The sequence below is a fragment of the Petaurus breviceps genome, unplaced genomic scaffold (assembly GCF_028583685.1).
Source record: "Petaurus breviceps papuanus isolate PSGF00001 unplaced genomic scaffold, PetGlider_PUasm1.0 176, whole genome shotgun sequence".
Classification (NCBI taxonomy): Eukaryota; Metazoa; Chordata; class Mammalia; order Diprotodontia; family Petauridae; genus Petaurus; species Petaurus breviceps.
Window position 1 is genome coordinate 21,094,570 of NW_027185771.1, and position 25,046 is coordinate 21,119,615.

Sequence of the window (25,046 nt, forward strand, 5' to 3'; positions counted from 1 at the left end):
AGAGAGAGAGAGAGAGAGAGAGAGAGAGAGAGAGTTAGAGAGTTAGAAGAAATGTTTAACAACCCTGGTTGGAACCCTGCTGGAGGTTTACAACTAGTTCTTGAATCGTATTTTAGAAAGTACATTTGCAGGTTAGAGAGTATCCAGGAGGCAAAGAACAGGATGTTGAAAGCCACTAGAAACTCTGTCATACAAAGGTCAATAGAAGAATCAAAGTGTGTTTAGCCTCACATGTAGACTTAGAAGGGCCAAGACAGCTGCCTTCATATGTTTGAAGGACAATCAGGTGGAAGAAAGACTAGGTTTGTTTTGCTCAGCGGCATAAGGTAAAACTTGGAATGATGTCCAGAAGTAAAAGGAAAGTATATTTTGAGTCAACATAAGGAGATATTTAAGATAAAATTTAAATAGCATCAGTTGCCTTGTTTGTAGGGGAGTTCTATATTACCAGAGCTCTTCAAAGGGAGAATGCATGACTATTTATTTGGGGTGTTGGAAGAGGCATGACTACTCAAGAAAGAATTGAACTAAATGTCCTCTGATATTTCTTCTAGTTCTGACAATAAAGGTAGAAAAGAAGCAAGCCTATGTAATAGTTTTCTTCTTGTTTCTTTCTTCGTGTGTGTGTGTGTGTGTGTGTGTGTGTGTGTTTTAATCCATAGAGCATTGTGTAGTTTTAGTATAGTGATCCTGGTCCAACTTAATAATAATCCCCCACATTATTAGAACTACCTTGCTATTTACAAAGTATTTTTGAATAGTAGAGACATAACCCTAGAAAAACACTTAGGGATTAGTTTATTCTATTTGGGAAACCAAGATTCAGAGAGGACTTGCCCAGGATCACAAATCTACTGAGAGCCAAGATTTGAACCTAGATACTTTGAATCCACATACAGGGCTTTCTCCTTTATGCCAGTCATGCTACCAGGAATAATTATGATTGGAAGAAGTAGCACCTCCCATTGTACCCCAAATTAATCAAATTTCTAGTTAAGGCAAAAGGTCCAAGGTCTTTTGAAAGTTCCTATGACTACTAAAATAGTCAGACTAAGGTGTGATTCCATGCTCCGTGCTCTCTATATACATAGGTTTTGTTGTTGTTTTCTTTTGTTTGCTTGTTTTTTTTTTTAATTGATCTACTCATTTGTTTGAGAAACCCCAGTAGTAGGAAAATTCAATCTCCAACGTCAGTGTAAAAACCTAGTCTGGAACATTCTAGTCTCCCCGAGTCTCCTGGGGCGCTAAGGCCGGATGCCAGAGGGGTAGAAATCTGGCCTCAGTGTCAGGAAGACCTTGGTTCAAATTCTTCCTCTGACAAATATCGACTGGATGAGCCTGGACAAGTTATGTAACCTGTCTTCCAATAACATTAAAACAGCTCACATTTGCATAACACTCTAAAGTTTGCAAGGAGCTTTGTCACTTGATGCTCACCACAATTCTGGGAGGTAGGTGCTGTAATTATCCTCCTTTTATGGAGAAGGAGGAGGAGTTTGAGACTTCGGAAGTTGTATGATTTATCCAGGCACACAGAGCTACAAGTGTTTGAGATGAGATTGATCTCCCTTCTCACGGCTGCCGTTTTTTGGTTCCCATGAGTTCCACTCTAAATCCCACCCTCTGTAAAAAGTCTTTTTCTGGTCCGCTCCAGCAGATAGTGCCTTCCTTCTGACTTTTCATCTCCTTTGCATATATATCTATGAACCTAGTTCTCTTCATGTTTGCTTCTCCATTAGAATGTGAGCTTCATAAAGGCAGGAACTGTTTTTCCTTTTCTTTGCTCCCCCAGCCCTTAGCACAATATCTGGTTTTAAAACAATGATTATAAACTGACAAAGACAGGTCTTCTGTTCTAGTCTAGTGTTCTCTTGACTTCCTCAGCTACTTATCATCTTTATACCCATCAATATGCTTGGATGATACCAGTAGCCTAATTCTACAATTTCAATCTTCCCTGAGTAACATTGGAGCAGCTAGACACCACAGGGGATAGAGCTTTGGGTCCAGAGTCAGGAAGACCTGAGTTCAAACTTTGCCTGAGATACTAGCTGGGTAAGTCACTTAACCCTGTTTGCCTCAGTTCCTCAAATGTAAAATTAGCTGGAGAAGGAAATGGCAAACCAAGAAAACCCCAGATGGGCTCATGAAGAGTCAGACATGACTGAAATGACTGAACAATAACAAAGGTTACCAGACCCAGTTAAAATAAACTGTGATCATTTGATTGTTGCTACTGATTTGAGGAACCACTGTTCTAAAATACTTCCTTCATGCTACCCCACTGCCCTGTTCTGCAGCATACTTGCTAATGGATATGCGGATTTCTTTGACTATGAAGTCATTGACATGTTCTTTTCTTTTCCTTTCAGAGGCAAAATTGGGAAGGTGCACAGCATTGAGGTGATGCTCTTCCTGAATGGTGGTATTCTGTCTGGAGACGGTTCCATTTGAAAGTGCTGCGTGGCCTGCCAGGTTGAAGACTGTTAGAGCACCGGGTACAAAGGCTGGATTTACAGAGATACTCCTGTGCCTCTCACTTAACCAAAAATGAAGGAGAACTACTGTTTACATGCTATCCTGGTCTGCCTGGGAATGCTGGCAAACAGCCAGGCATTCTCAACTGAGAAGCTGAATCATGTAAGGCCTCTCCATGCTCACCATGAAAAAGGAAAGGAAGGTCAGGTTCTTCAACGTTCCAAAAGAGGCTGGGTCTGGAATCAGTTTTTTGTAATTGAGGAGTACACTGGACCAGATCCTGTATTAGTTGGCAGGGTAAGATATTGAATTCACTTTTTTATTTCAATGTTCATGGTGGTTCTGTGAACCTTAGCCTTCACTGTCTATAGTCATAGGATGTTAGTATCAGAATAAGAGCTGGAAAAGCCATTAGAGAAAGACAAAGCCCAGATAGGTTAAGTGATTTACCTGATGTCACACAGATGGCAAGGGGTAGAATCAGAATTAAAATCTGGGTTTAATGGAATATATAGATTTCCAAAACTATAGAAAGAGAGTTATAGGGGTAGCTAGGTGGTACAGTGAAAGCACCAGCCCTGAAGTCAAGAGGACCTGAGTTCAAATCTAGCCTCAGAAACTTGACACTTAACTAACTGTGTGACCTTGGGCAAGTCACTTAACCCCAATTGCCTTGCCTTTTTCTCTCCAAAAAAAAAGAGAGGTATCTCAAAAACTCACTGAGGAGAGAGTTTCTAGCATGAGAAGATGGTCAGAAGTATTAGATGCTACAAAGATATCAAAGATGTTTGGTACTGAAAAAAAGATGGGTAAAATTTTCACTTAAGAGGTCACTGCTGACGTTAGTGATAATATCATTTGAATGATGAGGTCAAAAGCCAGACTGCAAGTGACTGAGAAGAACAGGGAGGTGAGAGAGTAGATTCATGGTATTTAAACTGTTCCCCACCAGCCCACCCTAGAATGTTGAGTATGAAAAAGAAAATGATAGAAAAACTTGAGGAGCTGGTAGTGCCAAATGGAATATTTTGTTTCATTTGGTTTTGTTTTTAGGGATTTGGGACATGTTTGCAAGCAGAAGAGAAGAAGCAATTTTATAGAGGAAAAGATGAAAAATTGGGGGAGGTGGAGCAGAGGGCGAGGAGAGGAGAAAGTGTAGAGGGAAAGAAGAGTGATAACTAAAGGAGTGATTTTCCAGAGGAGATGGGATAAAGTGCACCGGTAGATAGGTTCTTATTGAGAAAGAAAAGGATCACTTCTTTCTCCAAGACTGGAGAGAGTTTAGGATTATGTTAAAAGTGCCGTGATGTATGGAACATGTGAGTAGAGAAAACCTCCAAAATATAGCTTTTATTTCCCCAGTGATTTATGAAGTAAAGTTCCCTGCTAAAAGGGAGAAAGGAAGAGGTGATATAAGTAGCCTAAGGAGAAAAAAAAATGTTTTGGAACAGAGACTGTGGTGAATAGGATAGAACAGCCATCAGGGAAGGCTAAAATGATTGTTATATAGCAATGAGGCCCCAGTGAAAATCACATAACATAATATTTTTTTTGTCAGATGAATTAGCAAAATTTTGTGAGTTCCTGTGTGGGCAGTGGCACATGTGTAGGAGTAGAGAAAATAGATTGTAATCAAGGGTTGTGGTTTGAAAAAGGATGGGTGAAGAGAGGTCAAGGGACTCGAGTAATGAGTAGTATCGAGTTAAGCTGGTAAATTATAGGGTCAAGATTTTGAAGACAGACAAGAGAGGGTGGAGAAGGGGTGATACACTGGGAAAACAGGGAGGAGGAGAGTGACTGGGGTTTGCAGTGAGGAAAGCGAACAGTTCTTTTCCAAATTTGACATTGTATATTTACTTCAGCATCTGACATTCTATGTTATAATATTCCTTATAGTAACAATATTTTATGCATTGAGGTATCTTTGGCTTCTAAAAATGTCTTCCAGGATGCTACTACTCCGCATATTTTTTACCAGATCTATTTTTTCTGACTTCTAATAATTTCATTCCAAAGCACAGATACCATCATTCAATGATTCTATAATTTTGTTTATTTATACTGATAAAGGATAGGCATGTTAAAGGTCTTGGTCCCTGGAGGGATAATGATGCAACAAAATCAGAACACATCTAAGTAATATTGAAGAGATTTTCTGAATTTTCACTATGGACAGGACAAGAGAATAGAAGATTAAATTTAAGTAAGATCATTTTAGCTTGGACAATGGAAATGGATTTCTAAAATATGGTTACATTAACTAGGTATTTCTTCCTTTGCAGATTCTGGCAAAGTGGTTTCTATGTCATGTATTAACTTAAAAGCAGGTGCTGATTTGTTCAATCTCCAACTTTTAAATATTTATAATTGGTATCAAAAGTAAAACTTCACCATGAAAGTTTCATGCTTTGTTAAAGTGGGGAAAATTTGTATTTGAATATTAAAAAAAGAAAAAAAAAACAGTTCACAATCCTTAGGGTTGGAAATTGGCAAAAAACCAATGCCTGGTTCACTTGATAGCTTTTAATGATTTACCAAACTCCTTTTTTTTGTGTGGAGCTTAATAGTAAATCATATCTGATTAAATGGAAGTAGTACAAATCCCCTTTTATGAGATTCAAATGAGAATTTATATCTAACTTTCATCTGTATTAGTGCTGTCAGTGAAATGAGAAGAATCTAAAATATTTTTCAAAAGTTAATAATATGGGTGATCACAAACATGTATATATATATATACACATATATCTATTTAATTCCCAAGAAGTTTCATGAATTAAAATACAGAATTATAGGATGTTAAAAGTGAAAAGGATCTTAATATATGAACTACTGTAGTCCTATATTATAAGAACTGGAAGGGACTTAAGAACATATAATGTGTGAACTGATAGGAATCTTAGATGTGGAAGGATGGTGTCTGCACATAAACAGTACTAGCTTTAGAAATAATAGCGCAAACTGACTTCACAGATGAGGAAACTGACATGCCAAAAAGGCACATAGCTTACCCTGAATGGCCAGTAAAATAGCCAGAACTAAAACTCACATCTTCTGATTTCTTCTGCATTTTCCATGACACCACCACTGTCCCACATTTAAGAGGAGAACTGAAATCAGACCTACCTAACCATCTCAGTAAGATCAGTCAGACTGCAAAAGAATTAAAGAAAATTGTTGTATTTTCAGTTACCCGCAATCAAGGGCTAAAGATAATGGCAATCTTTGATCTTTGCTTAGAAAACAATACAACATTTAAAAAGTGTTTAGTGTCCATTTTTCTTGCAAAAATACCTCAAAGCAAACCATATGTTGAAAAATTATTTTAAATTTTATCTTAGAAATATATTGCTTGAGCACCAACTATTATTTGTAATTTTTACCTAAAGGCATCCCTTTGGCATGGAAGAGAATTTGTTTAATAAAATCACTGTCCTTTGAATTCACAAAACCATGGAAGGCTAGCACTGGAAGGGACATTAGAATACAGAACATAAGAACATAGAGAATGTGGCAGCCAGAAGAGATCTTAGAATATTTTGTTAGAACTTTAATAAGCCTTAGAACAATATGTGATACTCTGTCTGGAAGGGATTTCAGAACTTTAGGATGTTTAGAGCTCTAAGGGACTGTAGATCACAGAATGCCAAAACTCAAAGAAACCTTAGAGATAAGCATGTACAATCCCTTCATTTTACAATTTTACATAGAAGTAGAGAGAGCGAGTGACCTGGGTATGATCACATAGCAGTCCCCTCCAACAATGCAGAGCACCATGCTCTGTACATAGTGGGGGTTCAAAAGCCAGTGTTCAAATGAAGAAAGTGAATGCTGATCAATGGATCAGTGAATAGTATTCTGATTTCGTATCCAGTGTCGTTTCCACTCTATCACAATTTTATTTTATAAATTTGATGTATCTTAACTTTTAAACACACATAGTAATTAGCACTTATAATATATAATGTTGGCATGTAAATATTCTGTTCATACACACATATGCCTATATAATACATGTTATATACATATACATGTGTGTCACATCGTGCATGACATGATATGAATTGTACATGTGTATCATGTGTGTATTTATATATGAGGGAGGGAGAGACAGAGTGACAGAGAGAGAAATAAATATTGAGAGATCGAGGCCCTAAGGTAAACTTGAAACAAAGAGTCTTCCTCAGACAAGACTACTGGCTTTGTGTACCTTGGCAAGTTGGTTAACTTCTCAGTGACCTAGAAAGCTTTCTAGGGCATATATTACAGAGGAAATGCTGACCTGCATTTGCAAAAGTAATATTCTCAGTCAATAGTTCCTTCTACCAATGAAATCAATTATCCAATCACTATACACACACTCACACACACATACACACATACACACACGTGCACACAAACACACTTCCCTTGGATCTCTACTCATTTAAAAACATTGTGTGAGAAGTATACTGTTTGCATTCTCTTTGAGTGATGGAAAAGTTACCTGCACAGACCCACTAGAGTACTTTGTCAAATCTCGCTTAACTACATAATTGCTTCTTTTTGACATCTATAAAAGATTTCATGGTCCTATGATAATTTGCTTTTGTAAACCTCTAGATATCTTGGACACTGCCATGGGTCTGTGGATAGAGTCATAAGTGTCCTCAATGTCTTCCTGTGGACAAATTGTCTGTGCTTCCTCCCACTTAGACTAGAATAAGGAAAAATAAAGATTGAAATGTAATTAGAGTAGTTAGGGTTGAATAAAGCGAAAGTCTACATAATATATTGTCTTTGGGAAAATAGGGATTTCTTTGTCTTGGAACTCATAGTATAGTAGAAAATAAGCTAAAATCAGAGTCTGGGGAGAGCTGGGTTCTTATTCTGGCTTTGATGACACTTGGCATTAAGAGTCACTTGTATGTGACTCCTGAAAAGTCATTTTTCCTATCTGGACTTCAGTTTCTTTCTTTGTAAAATAGGACAGGGATATTTATACTAACTACCTTATACAGTAGTTGTGAGGGGGGAAAAATAATGCTTTGGGAGAAAAAAAAATTGGAAGCCCTAAAATACTGTATAAAATGAGTCAATTGAGTAGGAGGAGAAAGTTATCCATTTGGAATGCCATCACTGACACCCTGGAAGATACTAATGTATTCATTCATTCATCAAACACTTATAGGCTATTATATCAAGATCATTTGTTGTGCTGTGTGAAGTACATAGATTAAGAAAACAGTCTTTATCTACATCTCACAGAATCACATAGAATCTCGTAATTATAATGGACCTCAGAGGCCATTTAGTCTAACCCATTCCTGAAGGATTCCTCCCACACCACCCCCAACACCCCTGTGGCCAATGTGCCATAAAAGCTCTTGCTTGAATGCCTCCAGTGAGGTAGAAACCACTATCTCCAGAGACAACCCATTTTTCTGTAATGTAGCTCCATTAGGAAGTTTCCCCATACCTCTGATGCCATTTAAATGTATATCTTTTCAGTTCCCACCCATTGCTCTTAGTTCAACCAATCCATCTGGGCTGAAATTAAATCCTTCCTTGTGACAGCCTTCAGGTATTTGAATGCAGTTATCATGTCCTTGCTAAGTTTTCTCCAATGTCTAACATTCCTGATTTCACGAATGAATCGCAATTTGGTATGGACTCAAGGTCCCTCAAAATTCTGGACACCCTCCCTTGTATACTTTCCAGTTTATCAATGCCATACCTTAGATGTGACATCCAGGGTTCTTCATAATGTTCTTATTGTCATCTAATCAAGGCAATGTATTGTACTCTAATATCTCTAGTGCCGGATATATAGGGGCTCATATTAAAGTAGCTCATATATAGAAATAAGTGTAATCCAAGGCAGAGTATGATAAGTACTATAACAGAAATGCCGACAAAGTATGGTGGAAGTTGAGAAGAGGATGCAACCACATTGCCTGTTTAGAACTTGGAAGATTTTGTGGAAGAAGTGACATTTAAACAGATCCTTTAATGATAGGTTTGTGATGGGTTAGAATGATGGAGACTCCATTCTACACTAGGGATTAAAGGCAGGAAAACATAAATTATGCTTAGAAAATAACTAGTAATCTGCTTTGACTGGAACATAGAGGAATTTACTAAGAGACAAAATGGGAAAAGTAAGTTGGTATCCGATCTTTGATCATCTGAAAAGGGAATTTAAATTTAATTTTGAGTGAAGTCCTATGCCAATGCTAATATTATATAAATGTGAGCTATTATCATTTTTATTTTTATTTATGAATGTACTAGATAAAGTAGATAATAGGGAACCATGAAAGATTTTGAAGGGGATACTACATCAAAACTGCACTTGTAAAACATAGCATGGATTACATTAGTATTACAGCTAAGAAAGGTGAAAGTTCACTATCCAGTTCTTTTTCCCATGTGATATGATCAAGTTCCAGAAATCATGACACAATGGAGGGAATAGACCCTTGAGTTTAAATATCTGAGTTCAAATCCTGCCTCTGCTATTTAATTTGCCTTTCTTCATTTCATCTCTCCAGCCCTTGGTTTCCTTGTATATAAAATGAGGGATTAAGACTAGATGAGTCCTATGACCCATCCCAGGTCTGTATCTATGATTGTGTTGAATAAATTTCAATCTGGATAATACTTGTCATGTAGATCATATCAGAGTGAAGTAGAAAGTTAAAATGTTATGCACTGTGGTATAATTGGCACAGAATTTATTAGGCTCCCTTGGAATTTTTCCCCTCCCCAATTATTCCCTCCCCTACTTTAGTTGCCCTGGATTATTTAGAATTTTGGCTCAAGCCATCACTTCTTAATCATGACACCCTATTGTCTAATAGGAACAGTCAATCAGGCTTTATTTCAGCACTGACCCATCCATTTCATTCCTATTTTATTTGCTCATATACTCTGTGTTGGAAGGTCACAAATATCTTTTTTTTTCTCTTCCTAGCTCCACTCTGATATTGATTCTGGTGATGGGAACATTAAATACATTCTCTCAGGTGAAGGAGCGGGAACCATTTTTGTTATTGATGACAAATCAGGGAACATACACGCAACCAAGACACTGGACCGAGAAGAGAGAGCCCAGTATACGCTGATGGCACAAGCTGTGGACAGAGATACCAATCGACCATTGGAGCCACCTTCAGAATTCATTGTAAAAGTTCAGGACATCAATGACAACCCTCCTGAATTCCTACATGAAAATTACCATGCCAATGTGCCAGAGCGGTCCAATGTGGGTATGTACCTACTTTCTTTTCTTCTTCATCCTTTTAAACATTGGGCTTATTTATATACCAGTAAGCATTCCCCAAACTACCACAATTCAGGAAGTAGGACTTGTTTTTGTTAGAGGGAATAAGTGGGGGTGGCTTTCAGACAGTTATGAAGGTACTACTAATAGATGTAGCTGGGACCTATATGAAATGAATTCAACATTATAACATAAAATTTTATGTAACATAAATCAAAGGGATTTAATCTGCATTATTTGAGGAATATTTGCCCTGCTAAAGGATTCCCTGGAGGGCAGCATTAAATTACCTCTTCCCTTAGCACATTTAATTTAATTCATTCAGATTCATACATTTGATCCTATAAGCAGCTCCATTGAATACAAATCTACCCCATATACTCTTCCCCTATGAAATATCATTTTGCACTGAGGTCATAATCTAGACAGACTTCTCCCTACCAAAATATAGAGAAACCTCTATGTTAAGAATATTTGGTCAATTACCTATTTAAATCATTGCTCCTGGGGACCTTACCACTTTGTTATCAGCCCTTAGTATAGTGTCTGGTATACAATAGATGGCTAATAAATGATTGTTTATTAGACTTGATTTATAATATTTTATCTCTCATCAGGTTTTTTTTTCAGAAACAATAGGGAAAAATAAGTCTGGAAAACTTGTAACAGTGTTGATGACCTTATGCTCACTTATTAAATAATAACAATGTTTTTGCAGTTAATAGTTGGGTATAGGTTACTTGAATGACTAGCGACAAAAGAGCCTGCACAATTCCTAGCACAGGAATAGTAAAGGCTTTGAGATTAGACTGGTTTTACATTCTGTGCTATTTTAGGCTTGACACATCATGCCACCGTATTGCAACAGAATGTCACTTTCCCACACAGATACTCCAGTTCAAGGGCTTCATCAGCCAATGGCTACACCAGAAATGAGGCATTGAGGGCTTTTGAGGGAAGATGACAAATCAATTTCCTACTTAGTTCTTTGGTTGAAACACTCCAGAGTCTGACCCAACAGATGCTGACCTTGGAACCCAACAGATGTTGACTGTTTTTTTTTTTATTTGTTCGTTGTCTTCTTTTTTTCTCTGATGGCTACCAATCCCATTTGAACAGGGAAGATATGATTTCTGTATCAGCAGGGAACAACATTGTGGACAATATTTATAGCAATAAATTAATTAAAAAGTAGGATTAGCAATTTTATTATATGCAAAAAGCCACAATAAAATGATATATTCATTACACTGCTACAGATGGAAGATTACATCCTGTCCTTTCCTGAAAAGTAATTCATCATTAATTATCAGTTATTACACTCTTGAGGAGGAAATGTACTTAATTATTTGATTTACTGAATGGTCCAATTTTATGATTCCAGAAATGTTTTTTACAATAATATTTGTAACATTAATTTCACTACCAAATGTAGTAGAATTTACCATTAATATATAATTTTCATGTTTGAATTAACTAATTAAAATATATGTGCTTTGTTTCTTTTTTCATTAGGAGAGATGAATGGGGGAGAAATATTTTATTAATTAATAAAAATTAAATTGAACACATTTCTAATTCCAATGCAAAAACACAAATGCATTGGATTGATGTTCTTGGCTTTCTTTTTTCAATTATGAAATGAAATCACAACTATAAATACATACTTTGTATGACTTAGGTGATTTGGGCAAAATAATGTGTCTTCTTTTTCAGGTACATCTGTGATCCAAGTAACAGCTTCAGATGCTGATGACCCTACCTATGGAAACAGTGCTAAACTGGTTTATAGCATTCTGGAAGGCCAGCCCTATTTTTCTGTTGAAGCACAAACAGGTATGGGAGACTGAAATTAAGAGTTTGCATGGTTTTGTTCTCTGACCCTAATCCAGCATTAGCCAAGGGGCAATCAGAATATATGGCTGACTCAAGCATGTGTTAGCTCTGGAGTAGACAACTAAATTGTCTGGGGTCTATTTTCTCATAAGACTGTATGTAAGGTACAGACTGTGGGCAATTTTATTTGTGTAAGATTACCGCCAAGAACTGTCTTTCCCAGTTAAGATCAGCACTTTCTCTACAACTTATAGCCTTAGAGTGCTGCATTTGGCTAGAGTTTTAAGCTAAGTGGTATGCTTCACAGTCACACAGACAGGATACAGCAGAGGGAAAATTTGAACCCTAGTCTTTCTGACTTTGAAGTAAACTCTCTATCTACTTACTGTGCCCTGCTGTTATATCGCCTCTCTGCTTCTCGCTAAAGCCTACAGAGCAGGGGTTCTAAAACCCTTTTCTGTGTCATGGCCCCTTTGTCAGTCTAGTGAAGACTATGGACCTCTTTGCAGAATAATGCTTTAAACAACTCATATTTGAGGGAAATACTGTATTTCCATTGGTCGTTAGTGAAATTAGAATTGTGTTTTTATTCATCCAACTTCACAAATGCCCTGAAATCTATGCACTTATCCCTTGGAGATATATTAAAAACTCTCTCTCTCTGTACACACACACACACACACACACACACATACACACACACCTACTTGTATATGCATGTGTATATATGTGCGTATATATATATGCACACATACGTGTGTATTTTATATATGTATACTGCATATACAAATACAATACGTGTACATATATAAACATCTACACACATCTGCATTCATACATATATATACATACACAAACATATACATACACACACATAGCAACCATCAATTAGTATAGCAGAATTTGTGACACAAGAGAAGACACAAGATTTAGCCTTTTTAATCTTTCTTCATTTGTTTCTTTGATTTTGATCATGCACTCCATTCACGAGAAGTTTGTAGTTTTATGTGTGTGTGTGTTTGTGTGTATCCCATAAAGCAGTATACATTTGATTGCTTGGTTGCCCTTTTGAAACTGATTTGGGTCTTTACAAAGAAATGATTTTAATTCTTGGGGTCCTTTTCAAAGACTTAATTCAAGCACCAGCTCATGCAGGAGACCTTTGCTTAGTACCTCTAGCTTCTTTGATAACTGTTTACCTCTTAATGTGTCTTGCATGAAAACTAACATTCATAAAGATCTTTAAAGTTTACAAAGCACTTTACATTTTTTTTTCAGAAACAATAGGGAAAAAATAAGTCTGGCAAACTTGTAACAGTGTTGATGACCTTATGCTCTCTTATTAAATAATAATTCCCATCTGAAGGAGGGGGCTATTATTATTAACCTCAATTTACAGATGAAGAAATAAGCTAAGAGACGTTAAGCGACTTTCCCAGGGTCACATAGCTGTGTCTGAGGCAGAAGCCAATATCAGATCTTCCTGACTCAAAGTATAGCATTCTGTCCCCTGCAATACATAGCTATCTATTTATATTTTCTATGGTATGTACCTATTTATATACACATTTTCTCTTTCTTTAAAATTAAACATGTTGAGGGCCTCTCTTTGTATCCGCAGTATTTAGAAAAGTTCCTGAACATAATAAGAGCTTAATAAATGCTTCTTCACTGATAGACAAATCACTTTGCATACTTACATTGAACTTACACTGCCATTATAAAAGAATGAAAACAAAACAAACAAAAAGATAAAGAATTTCAGCAAAATCAACCATTAAATAAAGAAAAAACTGACAATATATGTAATATTCCAAACTTGTAGACTTCCCTTTCTCCCACCTTTGCAAAGGAACGCTAGAGGTTTTTTCTCCTATGTCTTCTTTGGGGCCACACTTGTTCTTTATGCTTTTGTAGCACTCAGTTTTGACTGGTTTGTAGACATTTGTCTTACCGTTTAGTTATGAACCTTTATCTTCAGGAGCATTATATTCCAACGTCCATGGCCCATTTAGCAAAACTCTTGGCAAATCTTTGGAGAAACTCTATCTTAGAGTTTTTGAACAGAGATTTCACAACGATAATTTACCTCCTGTTAAGATGAGGAAAATATCAACACTCATAAATACCCCAGATTTCTTCTAGCACCTGGCACTGGAAAATGTGAGCAAGCTGAGCTGGGTACAGCATGAAGGTGGAGAGCAACTGACTTGATCTGATAGCAAAGCTTCTTTATCATTTGCTGAATATGCTGGCATTGGTTATATGAGTGCACGAGCAAATGAGCTGACACAGTCATGCTTGAAAATTCCCATGTACCATAAGGAAAAATGAGTGAATAAATGGAAGGAAGGGAGGGAGAGAGGGAGGAAAGAAGGAAGGAAGGAAGGAGGGAGGGAGGGAGGGAGGAAAAGGATGGATTTATTCGGTTCTTACTATGTACCAACCTCTGTAATAGAAGTGAAGACTGATTTTGCCTTCAAGGAGCTTATAATAGGGTGGATAACATATAGACAGTATAGTTGATCTGATTATGCTTTCAGAATTGGAAAGGTGGTATGGAGAGTATACCCATGGCAGCTAGTGAGGAGATATCCAGGGGGTGAAATGAAGCTTGATTAGATCTCAGCCTAGAAGTTTTGGGCCACTGAATCAATTACCAATGAGGCCAGTAGGAGTCTTAGATCAGTAGTTCTGGGGTTAAAAGTATTGAGTCCTTAGCACTGTGCTTTATTGTCCAGGGGGCATAGCGGTTGATCAGGATATTGCCAGGGAATAAAGTGAAGCTTCTCTAGATCCAGGCCAAGCTATTGTAGGCAGTGGAGGCAACCATTAATTAGTATCCAGAATCTTGCAACACAAGAGGAGAAACAAGATTTAGCCTTTTTCATCTCCTTCTTCATTTGTTTCTTTCATTTTTACCATACACTCCATTCATGAGAAGTTTTTAATTTTGTCTGTGTATCACAGGCCTCTTTGGTAATCTGCTAAAATCGGAGGGTCATTCTTCAGAATACTGCTTTTAAATGCATAAAAAAATCAAATCAAATTAGAAAAAAAAATCCCAATTATGCTGGAAAATAGTCTCCATCTCTCTCTCTCTTCTCTCTCCTCTCTCTCTCTCTCTCTGTCTCTCTCTCTCTCTCTGTCTCTCTCTCCCTCCCTCCCTCCCTCCCCTCATGGGGCCCAGCTCACAGAGCCTTGCTATGCACCGTGTTTGCTCATGTCAGAAGCCAGACTCTACCCAGCATTAAAACACCACACCAGCCCTCTTCTTACTATCTAGCTCCCCTGAATGGTCTGAAAGAAGTCTTAGCACCGTCAGCTGCGTTGTGTGACAGCTGATATAGCAGAGTGGAGCATCCTCCTCACTGCTCATGGCTGCACCTGTGATTGTTCTCTAAAGCAAGCAAATCTCCTGACAGCTGTAATATCTAATTGGCCCCTCTGTGGGTATATCTATGCATGCTTGTGTTGAGGTGTGTGTGTGTCCATGCATGTGTGAGACAGACAAGAGACAGAGAGACAGAGAGAGAGAGAAGAGAGAGAGAGAGAATTGATAATCCTTCAGTTTATAGGGATGGGGAGATGGGAAAGGATGAAATTTTCATGTAATTCTAGGGTGTCTAAATGGCCAGTGATGAATGGTTTATACTCTCTATATTTTCCCCCTTATCTCTACAGGTATAATCAGAACAGCACTTCCCAACATGGACAGAGAAGCCAAGGAAGAATATCACGTTGTAATACAAGCCAAGGACATGGGCGGACACATGGGTGGACTCTCAGGGACAACCAAAGTGACAATTACACTCACTGATGTCAATGACAACCCACCAAAGTTTCCACAGAGTAAGTGCTAAGATGTTTTTAAAAGAATAGTTAGTAATTAGTATATTATTCATTAATTATTATCTTAGTAATAATCCTAACAACTTCTATTTCTAGTTTTTATTCATCATAACAACCTCATGACATAGGTACCTCAGGAATTATAATCCCCAGATGAATCATCCCTGGGCCCTACTCTGTCCTTGTCTTGAGTCTTCCAAGGAGTTCTTTCAAGCTGTCAAAGAGAGGAAACCATGTAAAGAATATGTCAGAGTTCATTAAGGTATAGTGAGGTAAAAAGAACATGATGACTCATACAGTTAAGAAATAGATGTTTTCATCTGAGGATAGAACTGGGGACACCCCCTCACACACTCAATTGACCCTGATATAGACAAGTTGGGAATACTAGAGTAAAGAGTAGTCAATAGAAAATAATCTTAAAAAAATATCACATCAACAAGTATTTTTAAGGGCTTACTATGGACCAGGCAAATTAATAGTTAATTCAAAGTAGACTGCTAAGACTAAATGGAATCTGCTAGAATTTTGAAGAAACTCAAGGATGAAATGAGAAACCTGGTCCTCAAAACATAGAAACTATCCATTATAATGGTACAGTGTGCCTTAGGCCTGGTAGAGAGAGTCTAGAGGGGAATTATGAAATGATTAGACTCACCTCCTTTGCAAGATGTAACCCTGGACCTTTCTGACCTGTGTCCATTTCACAGACCCAGGCCTTATTTGGGACTAGTATTAGAACCTTTGTATAAGGTCCCTAAGGACTGGGACTATTTCATTTTTTTTTTATATCCCCACAATATTGCATGACATCATTTATCTATTAGTTGTGTGATAAATGCTTGTGCAACAAATGAATGAATTTGACCACAAAATTTATACTTTTCACTCCTTTTTAAAATAGCATGTACCCTTAAAAATAATTTTCTTCATTGTGTTAATAATTGTCAACATGAAAATTTCAATATACAGTAAAACAACAAAAGTGGCAATAAAAAAGCTGTAAAACTCGATACTTCTGAAAGTTTTTTTAGTTTATATTAAATTTAATTAATTAAATTATATTATTTATATTAAATTGAATATTATATTATCATAACAAAACTTTTATTTCCCTACTTGTGTGGCTTCTTTCTATTTCATTCTACAAACTTTAAACATTATTATATTGATGGCCTTATACATTTTTTTTGGCATATCTTTTACTACCCATGAACTCACTCACCATCCCTTAAAAGCAGTGCCTTTTAAGAAATAAATATGTGTATGTATATATATATTGTATGTATATATATATACACACACATATAGTCCAACAAAACATCAATATATTGATCATGCCTAAAAATGTATGTAAATTTGGGATTCATATGTAAAGTGAAGATGATTAAATCAATGGGGCCTAGTGAGATGCTAAAGGAAGAGAGTACAGAGACAAATAGAATGGATTCAGGGCATAGCCTTAGGGAAGCCCTAGTCAAAGGGAAAAGGACATAAATGATTGCACTGCAAAAAGAACCTTAGAAGAATTGATCTGATTGAGAGGGAGGCATACATTATAGGACAACATCACAGAAAGTCAGGAGGAAGAGAGGGTCAGCAGTACCTAGTGTTCGATGTTTGGTAAAATACAATGGAATATTCTTGTTTTTCGGTTATTTCAGTCTCTTCATGACCCCATTTGGGGTTTTATTGACAAAGATACTGGAGTGGTTTGCCTTTTCTTTCTCTCTTTTACAGAGGAAACTGAGGTAAACATGCTTAAGGGATTTTCCCGGGTCATACAGCTAGTAAATGTCTGAGGCTGGATTTGATCTCAAGAAGATGAGTCTTCCTGCCTCCAGTCCTGCCACTTTGCTTCCCAGGTGTCTCCACCATGGAACCTACTTCTGTTTTAACACTATTCCTTCAGAATGCAGTCTCTTAATATCCTGATCCTAAGGTCTTGTTATGATCCAAAAGTTCAACAAAGTCTAGAACATGATGAATATTAAGATTGAAAATATAATAGCTAGGGGCGGCCAGGTAGCACAGTGAGTAAGAGCACCAGCTCCGGTGTCGGGATGACCTGGGGATCAAATCTGGGCTCAGACACTTAGCACCCACCCAGAAACACCTGGCCGTGTAACCTTGAGCAAGTTACTTAACCCTAATTGCTTAGGGACAGCCAGGTGGCTCAGCAAGTAAGAGCACTGGCTCTGGTGTCGGGATGACCTGGATCAAATCCGGGCTCAGATACTCAGCACCACACCCAGAAATAACTGGCCGTGAAACCTTGAGCAAGTTACTTAAGCCTGATTGCTTTAAAAAAACAAAAGAAAGAAAATATAATAGCTAGCATAATAGTAGCTAGATGTAAAATTTATAATGTGCTTTAAAACAAAAATATTGAACTCAAAATACAGGAAACTAAAGAGTACACAATGATCCCTAAGAGCCATGTATTGATAGAGAAAATCACATATTCACATCATCTATGTTATATTTTCATTACCTTTGGTAAATATTTCCCAAATACGTATTAATTTTGCTCCTGATACTCACCTGTGTTTGAAATGTCTGCTTTACATCAACCCTCAGTGGTAGATGCAGTTGTTATCTCCATTTCACCAACAAGGAAACAGACTGCAAGAGGCTAATGATTTGCCCAAGGTCACATGGTCAGTAGCATCTGAGGCAGGATTCAAACTCGGGTCTTCTTAATTCCAAGTCCAATACTGAGCTGTCAAACTTTGCCCTTAACTCTTATCTAACTCTAAATCTGCTTGTACTAGATTCCCATATGACATTTTTTAAAGTTTCCTCAAGAAGAGTAGATTTCTAAGGAGAGACTGAAGAGGTAAAGAGTCTAAAGAATCTAAAGGAAGGGACTCAGTGGGGACAAGACTAAAAAATCTAAAGGCATGTATAAGTCAAAACAGTGTCTAGGTGGCTCCATAGTGAACAGAACACCAGGCCTGGAGTCAGGAAAACTCATCTTCATGAGTTTAAGTTTGGCATCAGATACTTACTAGGGGTGTGACCCTGGCCAAGTCACTTAACTCTGCCTCAGTTTTCCCATCTGGAAAACAAGCTAGCAAAAGAAATGACAGACCATTCCAGCATCTTTCCCAAGAAAATACCAAAAGGAGTCATGAAGAGTTGGACACAACTGAAATGACTGAACAAAATGAATGAACAAAAAGAAGGCAAATGCAAGCTCACATAGCAAATGTTAAAATATGAGAATTTACTGACCCCTTTGTGCAGGTATCTCTCTCCAATGCTGCTGCCTGCCATACAATGAGACAATATATACAGGTTATAGATTCATAGCTGGTGGGAGACATATGACCTAGACAGTCTCATCTATCTATCTATCTATCTATCTATCTATCTATCTATCTATCTATCTATCTATCTATCTATCTATCTATCTATTCTATTCTATCTATTCATGCAGCAACCATCAGAGGAAAGAGTTAGACCCATTTCCTCTGCCTTAAGAGTCAATGCTCTTTCGATACACCAAGTTACCTTCAGAGATAGAATGGAGAGTGATTCTCTCCCCACTCTATGTCTGTTGGCTTCTTGGCTTTTGGTGTGGTTCACATATTAGGTCAGAAGCTATATTTTTTTCATTGTACAGAACTCACTGTGTAAAGCCATTCCACTGATGCAGATCTGTAGATCATCTGTAACTTAGATACAGACAGATGTGAATAGAAAACTTGGAAAGTTAAGTGATTTTACAGTGAATAGTGTTAGAGCTGGAGTAAGACCAAGAAAACATAAATTCAAATTCTTCCTTACTAGCTGTATGTTCCAGGGTATATCATTCAATCTCTCTGCTCCAGTGTTCTCATCTGTAAAATAGAAATAATAATAGCACAGAATTACCAGGATTATTGTGAGCATTGTTTGGGATATAATTATTAATAACTTTATAAACTTTAAATGATGAAGATGACGATGATGATGATGATGATATGTCTAATAAGTATTAAGAGAACCTGAAACTACATCTTCCTGGCATCACTGCTGCCATTCTATTCAATACGGTAGGTCCCCTCTCTTTACACAAAATTGAAGACTGTGATAGCTTAGAGAAGGTTCTTTTCTTTCTCTATCATTTGCCTGATGGACTTCCAGTTCAACAAACGTGGACCATCAGTTGAATATTAATAATGCCTTCCCTGCCTTTCTCTACTATGAAAATATTTCCTGGCTTTCAAGGCCCAGTTGACATCTCATTCTATCCAAGAAACCATCTCCACCTGCCAAAGTTCACGCTTGTTTGTCCTCATTTCAGAGTTTTATTATATTTAAAATTTGATCTGTACTCTCTTTTATTTGATTATATGTTGCACTTTTTAGTCCTCACTGATGTGGGTTTTTTTTAACACATTGTTGGTCTTGTGTTGCATAAGTTTTGCTATCCCCAAATAAATTTTTAATTACATAGGCCATATCCTACTGTTCTATTCCCATCTATCCTCACACAATGTTGAACATGTTGATGATGCTCACATGATTGATTGATTAAGCAGTTATTACTCTTGATGCTTCTAGATATTGATGTATGAAAGGGTGATTAATAGGCACATAATCATAGGAGACAGAAGGTGGTTTTGTAATTAATTCTTGGGTCTTGTCATTTGCTAATCAATGTATGTATAGGAAGAGAGAGAGAATTTTTGCTCAATCTTCCCTCCAGGATAGATCCAAAGTAGAAGAGAATTATTAAGAGTATTAATAGCATTAATTATTATTAGTTAATATAAGTTATCACAATTATCATTGAATTCAGGGGAAGAATTTATTAAATTGGCTATTTATTTAATGCTTACTATGCTTAAAAAAACTATATATGCATTGTATTTGCATGAGAATGTAATTATTTCCTAACATGCAGTGTGAATGAGAATTATTTTTCTATCCTAAATGTAACTTGGGATACTTGGTATTTCCATATTACCATCTACCATGCCTTTACTAGACTTCATGTAATCTATTCCTTCAAAGCATCATCTGAAATGTATAACAGAACATTTGTTTAACATTTGCTTATTACTTTCCTGTGTTTTTTTTTTTACTCAATCCATATGAGTTTCAAATTCTTCACATAACTCATGCTAATGTAATGTCTAAATTATTACATGTCTCTTCAAGACCTCCTCAAAATGCTCACGTAGATGAAACTGACTTTTTAAAAGTTATGTGTCTGGAGGCAGCAAGGTGGCGCAATGACTAGAGCACCTTCCTGGGAGTCAGGAGGACCTGAGTTCAAACCCGACCTCAGACACTTAACACAAAAACTAGCCATGTGAACTTGGGCAAGTCACTTAACCCTAATTGCCCTCCAAAAAGTAAAAAAAAAAAATCAGTGTTTATACTAAAGTCTGATGGACACGTTCAATTTTGAAAAGTTTTAAACTGTGCTTCTCTTCCCTGAGCACAAAATGCTTATAAAGGTACCCATTACCTTAATATTGGCCAAGGAAAGATAGATTTTTTTTAACCACAGTTCCTCATTGAGAATAGTCTTCTAAGAAATAGAGCCACTGGAACAGATAGTGGTGGGAGGAGAACGTTACTGAAATATGAAAAGCAAGATGTCTTTCAGTATCAACAAAACAAGACAAGTATTTCTTTTTCTTCTAGGTGTATACCAGATGTCTGTGTCAGAAGCAGCTGTGCCAGGAGAAGAAGTAGGAAGACTGAAGGCCAAAGATCCAGATATTGGAGAAAATGGCTTAGTAACCTATAATATCATTGATGGGGATGGCATGGAGCTGTTTGAAATTTCGACAGATTATGAAACACAGGAAGGTGTGGTGAAGCTTAAGAAGGTGAGGAGAGGCAGAATATTCCCATCTATCTTGATGTGAACATTCACCCCATCTAATAATTTCTTCCCCTCTCTCATCATTCCTTGAAAAATCTAGAATAAGTTATGCCCCAGAATCAACTAGGATTAACCAGAGTATGTGCAAATGATTTAGATTATTCATGAAACTGAACTTTAATGCCAACTGTCACTTCTTGTTGGGCTAGACTAATGAGTCATCTACAAGAGTGGTTCTCAAAATTTTGGTCTCAGGACCCCATTATACTCTTAAAAATTACCTGAGGATCACAAATAGATTTTTAAATGTTGGTTATGGCTATCAAAATTTAATATATTATAAGTAAAAAAATACCATTTTTGTGAAAGAAGTTTTTACCTCATAGATCTCCTGAAAGGGTCTTGGGCATCCTCAGGGGTCCCAGGACCACATATCTACAATCGCTACTCTATAGGACTACAGAGAAAGGAGGAACTTTTAAAAGAGAAATCAAATCAACTTCATTTTAAAATTATGACCCAATTATAGTATATTATATAACTTATTTTTTGAAACTGCTTACCACTTGAAAAATCAACACCTTTCAATCTTCAAAGCATATTTGGCATGAAATCGGAATTGAGTGATAGGGTTACCTTGGTTTTAATCAAGTATTCATTTTCAACTGGATAGTGCTCCATGAATATTAAGATACACTGGGTAATGGTGAAAATTGGATTGCAACACTGATAAAAATTAATTTGAAGAATCAATAAAGAAGTAGGAGATGGAAAAAGAAATATTGAGGTCAACTGGAACTGAGAGGACGAGGAAACTATTTGTTATAGAGGAGCAGGTGAATGATGTTGGGTTTTTATCTATGCAGAATTTGTAGAGTTAGATTTAGATTTGGAAAAAAAAAACATTAAGGAGTACTTTTCCAAAAGATAGAAATAGGATGAAAATACCTCGGTTACAAAGAAGAAAGAGATTTGGGAAAGCAGAGGGGTAAAACCTAGAGAATGGAAGTGCTACTCTTGTGGAAAGATTATTGAATTTGTACTCAGAAACTGCAGTTTCCAATACCAGCTCTGCCGCTTAGTCAGTAAGTCATTCGGTTAGTAAACATTTATTAAGCACCTACATGTCAAGCACTGCTAAGCACTAGAAAAGTAAAATGCAGTCCCTGCCCTAAAGGAGCTCTAAATCTAACACGGGAAGACAGTAAATGAAAGGAAATTGAAAGGAGATTAAGGAAGGGAGGCAAAGGAGATGATGATAATGTCCAGTACAAAAGAGTGCAACTGGTGGGAAATCAAGAGATAGTTGTCTGGGGAGCTATTTTTAAATGGAGGCTTTGGTAGGTCTTCTTTGTCCCACTCTTAAGTCAGGATGTGACCAAGGCTGATACAAACTCTCAGGATGATAATGTTCCCAACAATGAGGTTTCCTGGGTTTGTGATGGAGTTCCGTCTAAATGAGTGCAACTGCTGGGAAACTGGTTGAGTGACATTTGAGAAATCATTTGATATCAATGGTCCTTTGTGTCACTTCCTTCTCTAATTCTGATAAAGTTGAAAATGGCTTTAGATAAAAAAAAATATAACAACAACATGAATGATAATAAAAGATTAGGTTTCTATAGATTTTATGTTTACAAAACATTTTTTTTTCCTATAGCAACCTGTATTAGGTAATCTAACTAGTATTCCCATTTTATTTTATTTTTTTTTTTGTTGCTGTCATTCACTTCCCAATCTTTGTGATCCCATTTAGGATTTTCTTGGCAATGATACTGAAATGATTTGCCATTTCCATCTCCAGCTCATTTTACAGTTGAGGAAACTGAGAAAAACAGAGTTAAGCAGTTTGACAAGGGTCACACAGTTAGTGAATATCTGAGGCCGAATTTGAACTCATGTCTCCCTGAATCCAGTCCTGGCACACTATGCACTTTGCCATCTAGCTGCCCCCATAGATAAGAAGATCAGTGCGTACAATATTCTTCCCTCCAAGCCCCTGTGTGCCTGATGCAATAGAAATAATTTGGAGTTTTTCACTGTGAAATGAGGGCCGCGCTAATGACATCTGGCATGATACTGTCAGCTTCCCTTACTAATTAATATTACTCTTCTTAGTGCTTGACACTGACATATGAGCACTTGACATACACTAGTCCTGAATCCCATTCTTCACTTTGGATGTAATTGGATGGTTGGTTAAGCAAAGGTTGTCACCTGTTTTCAATGCATTCAGTGCATAAACACACAGTGTCTCTACAATCTTGAAACATTTAAATCACCCCATGGAGCTCCATCATTGCAAATGAGTTTTCTGCATATGATTAATCTGCACATTCTTCTCCTCTGATTCTGTGTTTATTCCAAGTGTAGGAACAATTTTCTAAAAAGCAACCATTTAAGATTAAGGTGGTGGCTACTGTTATTTAATTTATTTAAAGAACATTTGTCTCAGCTTGTATTACATAGTTTGAAGATTCAAAGTAAAGAGTAGGAAAGTTATTTTTAAAAATATAAAGTGAATTTTAATCACCAAACATTTAGGTGATTACAGCCTACTATTTTATGTATCAGTTCCTCTACTAGTCACTCTAAATATGAATATTATAGTGAGATACTCTCTATCTTCAAGGATCTTACTTTCTACCAGGAAGATACACCATGGCCATAGATAAAAATAAAACAGAATAGATTTTGCAAAATAATACAATGACTTTTCTTTTAAGGGAGTAGAGATAGTAACAATTTGAAGATTTATGAAGGGATTCTTAAAGGAAATGGCCCTTAAGCTTAGGTTTTTTGGGGAGGGACATGCTTAAAAGAGGGGGATGTATGAGGAAAGGCTTGAAGAATGGTAATGAGAAGTCACCTGTTTAAAGGCATGGAAATAGGGGATCTAATTCTATGTACAGAGAAGAGCAAGTTGGCTTCTTATCTTCTGTTGAAACATATAGTGCATGGGGAGAAAGAATTTCAACAAGCTGGAAAAAATGTCTGAATCCAGGTTATAAAGGACCTTTAAAAGATTGATGTAAAAACAACATCAACAAAGATAGATTCATTTTATACTGAGGCAGAAGGGAGCCAATGGAATTTCTTGGGTAGAGAAAACATGGTCAGCCCTGAATTTCTGGAATTTTATTTTTGAATACTGCCTCTACAATCAACAAGCTATATAATCTTCATGCTATTTATCCTCTCTGGGATGCAATTTCCCTATCTCCAAATGGGAATGCTAATACTTTTATGCTCTCCCTCATGTTTTTGTTTAAAGGAAAGTGCTTTGCAAATATTTAAAGACCCAGTGAAATTTTTCTACTTTGCTATGACTTTTTGCCCAATACTCCAATCCCCATTCTGATCCAGTAGGAAACATAAGACTTAGAAACATAGTCCAACAGCTCATTTGATAAACCAGGAAACTGAGGCTCAAAGAAAGGAAGTCACTTACCCAACATCATAGGGAATGAGTGCAGAGTCAAAATTTGACTTGGCATCACTATTCTTGTGCCTAGACTTCCAAGTCTGTATATTCTATCAGATTCCAGATGGCCAATATGTTTTCCTTCCAAGAAATAATGGATAGGGGCAAAGGTTATATAGACCAACACCTGCAAAATAAGCAAAAGCAACTTGAAGGGCTTCACCTGATTATTTGATAATTGAAGATTCATTTTCTTTTTCTCAAATAAATGTTTGAGAGAGCAAATTGTTATTAAGAACATCTATCTGCCTATCTATCATCTATCTATCTATCTATCTATCTATCTATCTATCTATCTATCTATC

The 25,046-nt window shown here is 36.8% G+C and overlaps 1 protein-coding gene across 1 annotated transcript in view; it reads left to right on the forward strand.

Annotated features, from left to right (window-relative positions):
• Nucleotides 1-25,046, forward strand: part of CDH11 (cadherin 11) — a 221,777-nt gene that overhangs the window by 162,335 nt on the left and 34,396 nt on the right. The window contains exons 3-7 of the mRNA XM_069085834.1: nucleotides 2,373-2,775; nucleotides 9,434-9,728; nucleotides 11,459-11,578; nucleotides 15,263-15,430; nucleotides 21,074-21,261. Of these exons, the coding sequence (XP_068941935.1) occupies nucleotides 2,551-2,775; nucleotides 9,434-9,728; nucleotides 11,459-11,578; nucleotides 15,263-15,430; nucleotides 21,074-21,261 (996 nt within the window). The 5' untranslated portion in view covers nucleotides 2,373-2,550. The remainder of the gene's footprint in view (nucleotides 1-2,372; nucleotides 2,776-9,433; nucleotides 9,729-11,458; nucleotides 11,579-15,262; nucleotides 15,431-21,073; nucleotides 21,262-25,046) is intronic.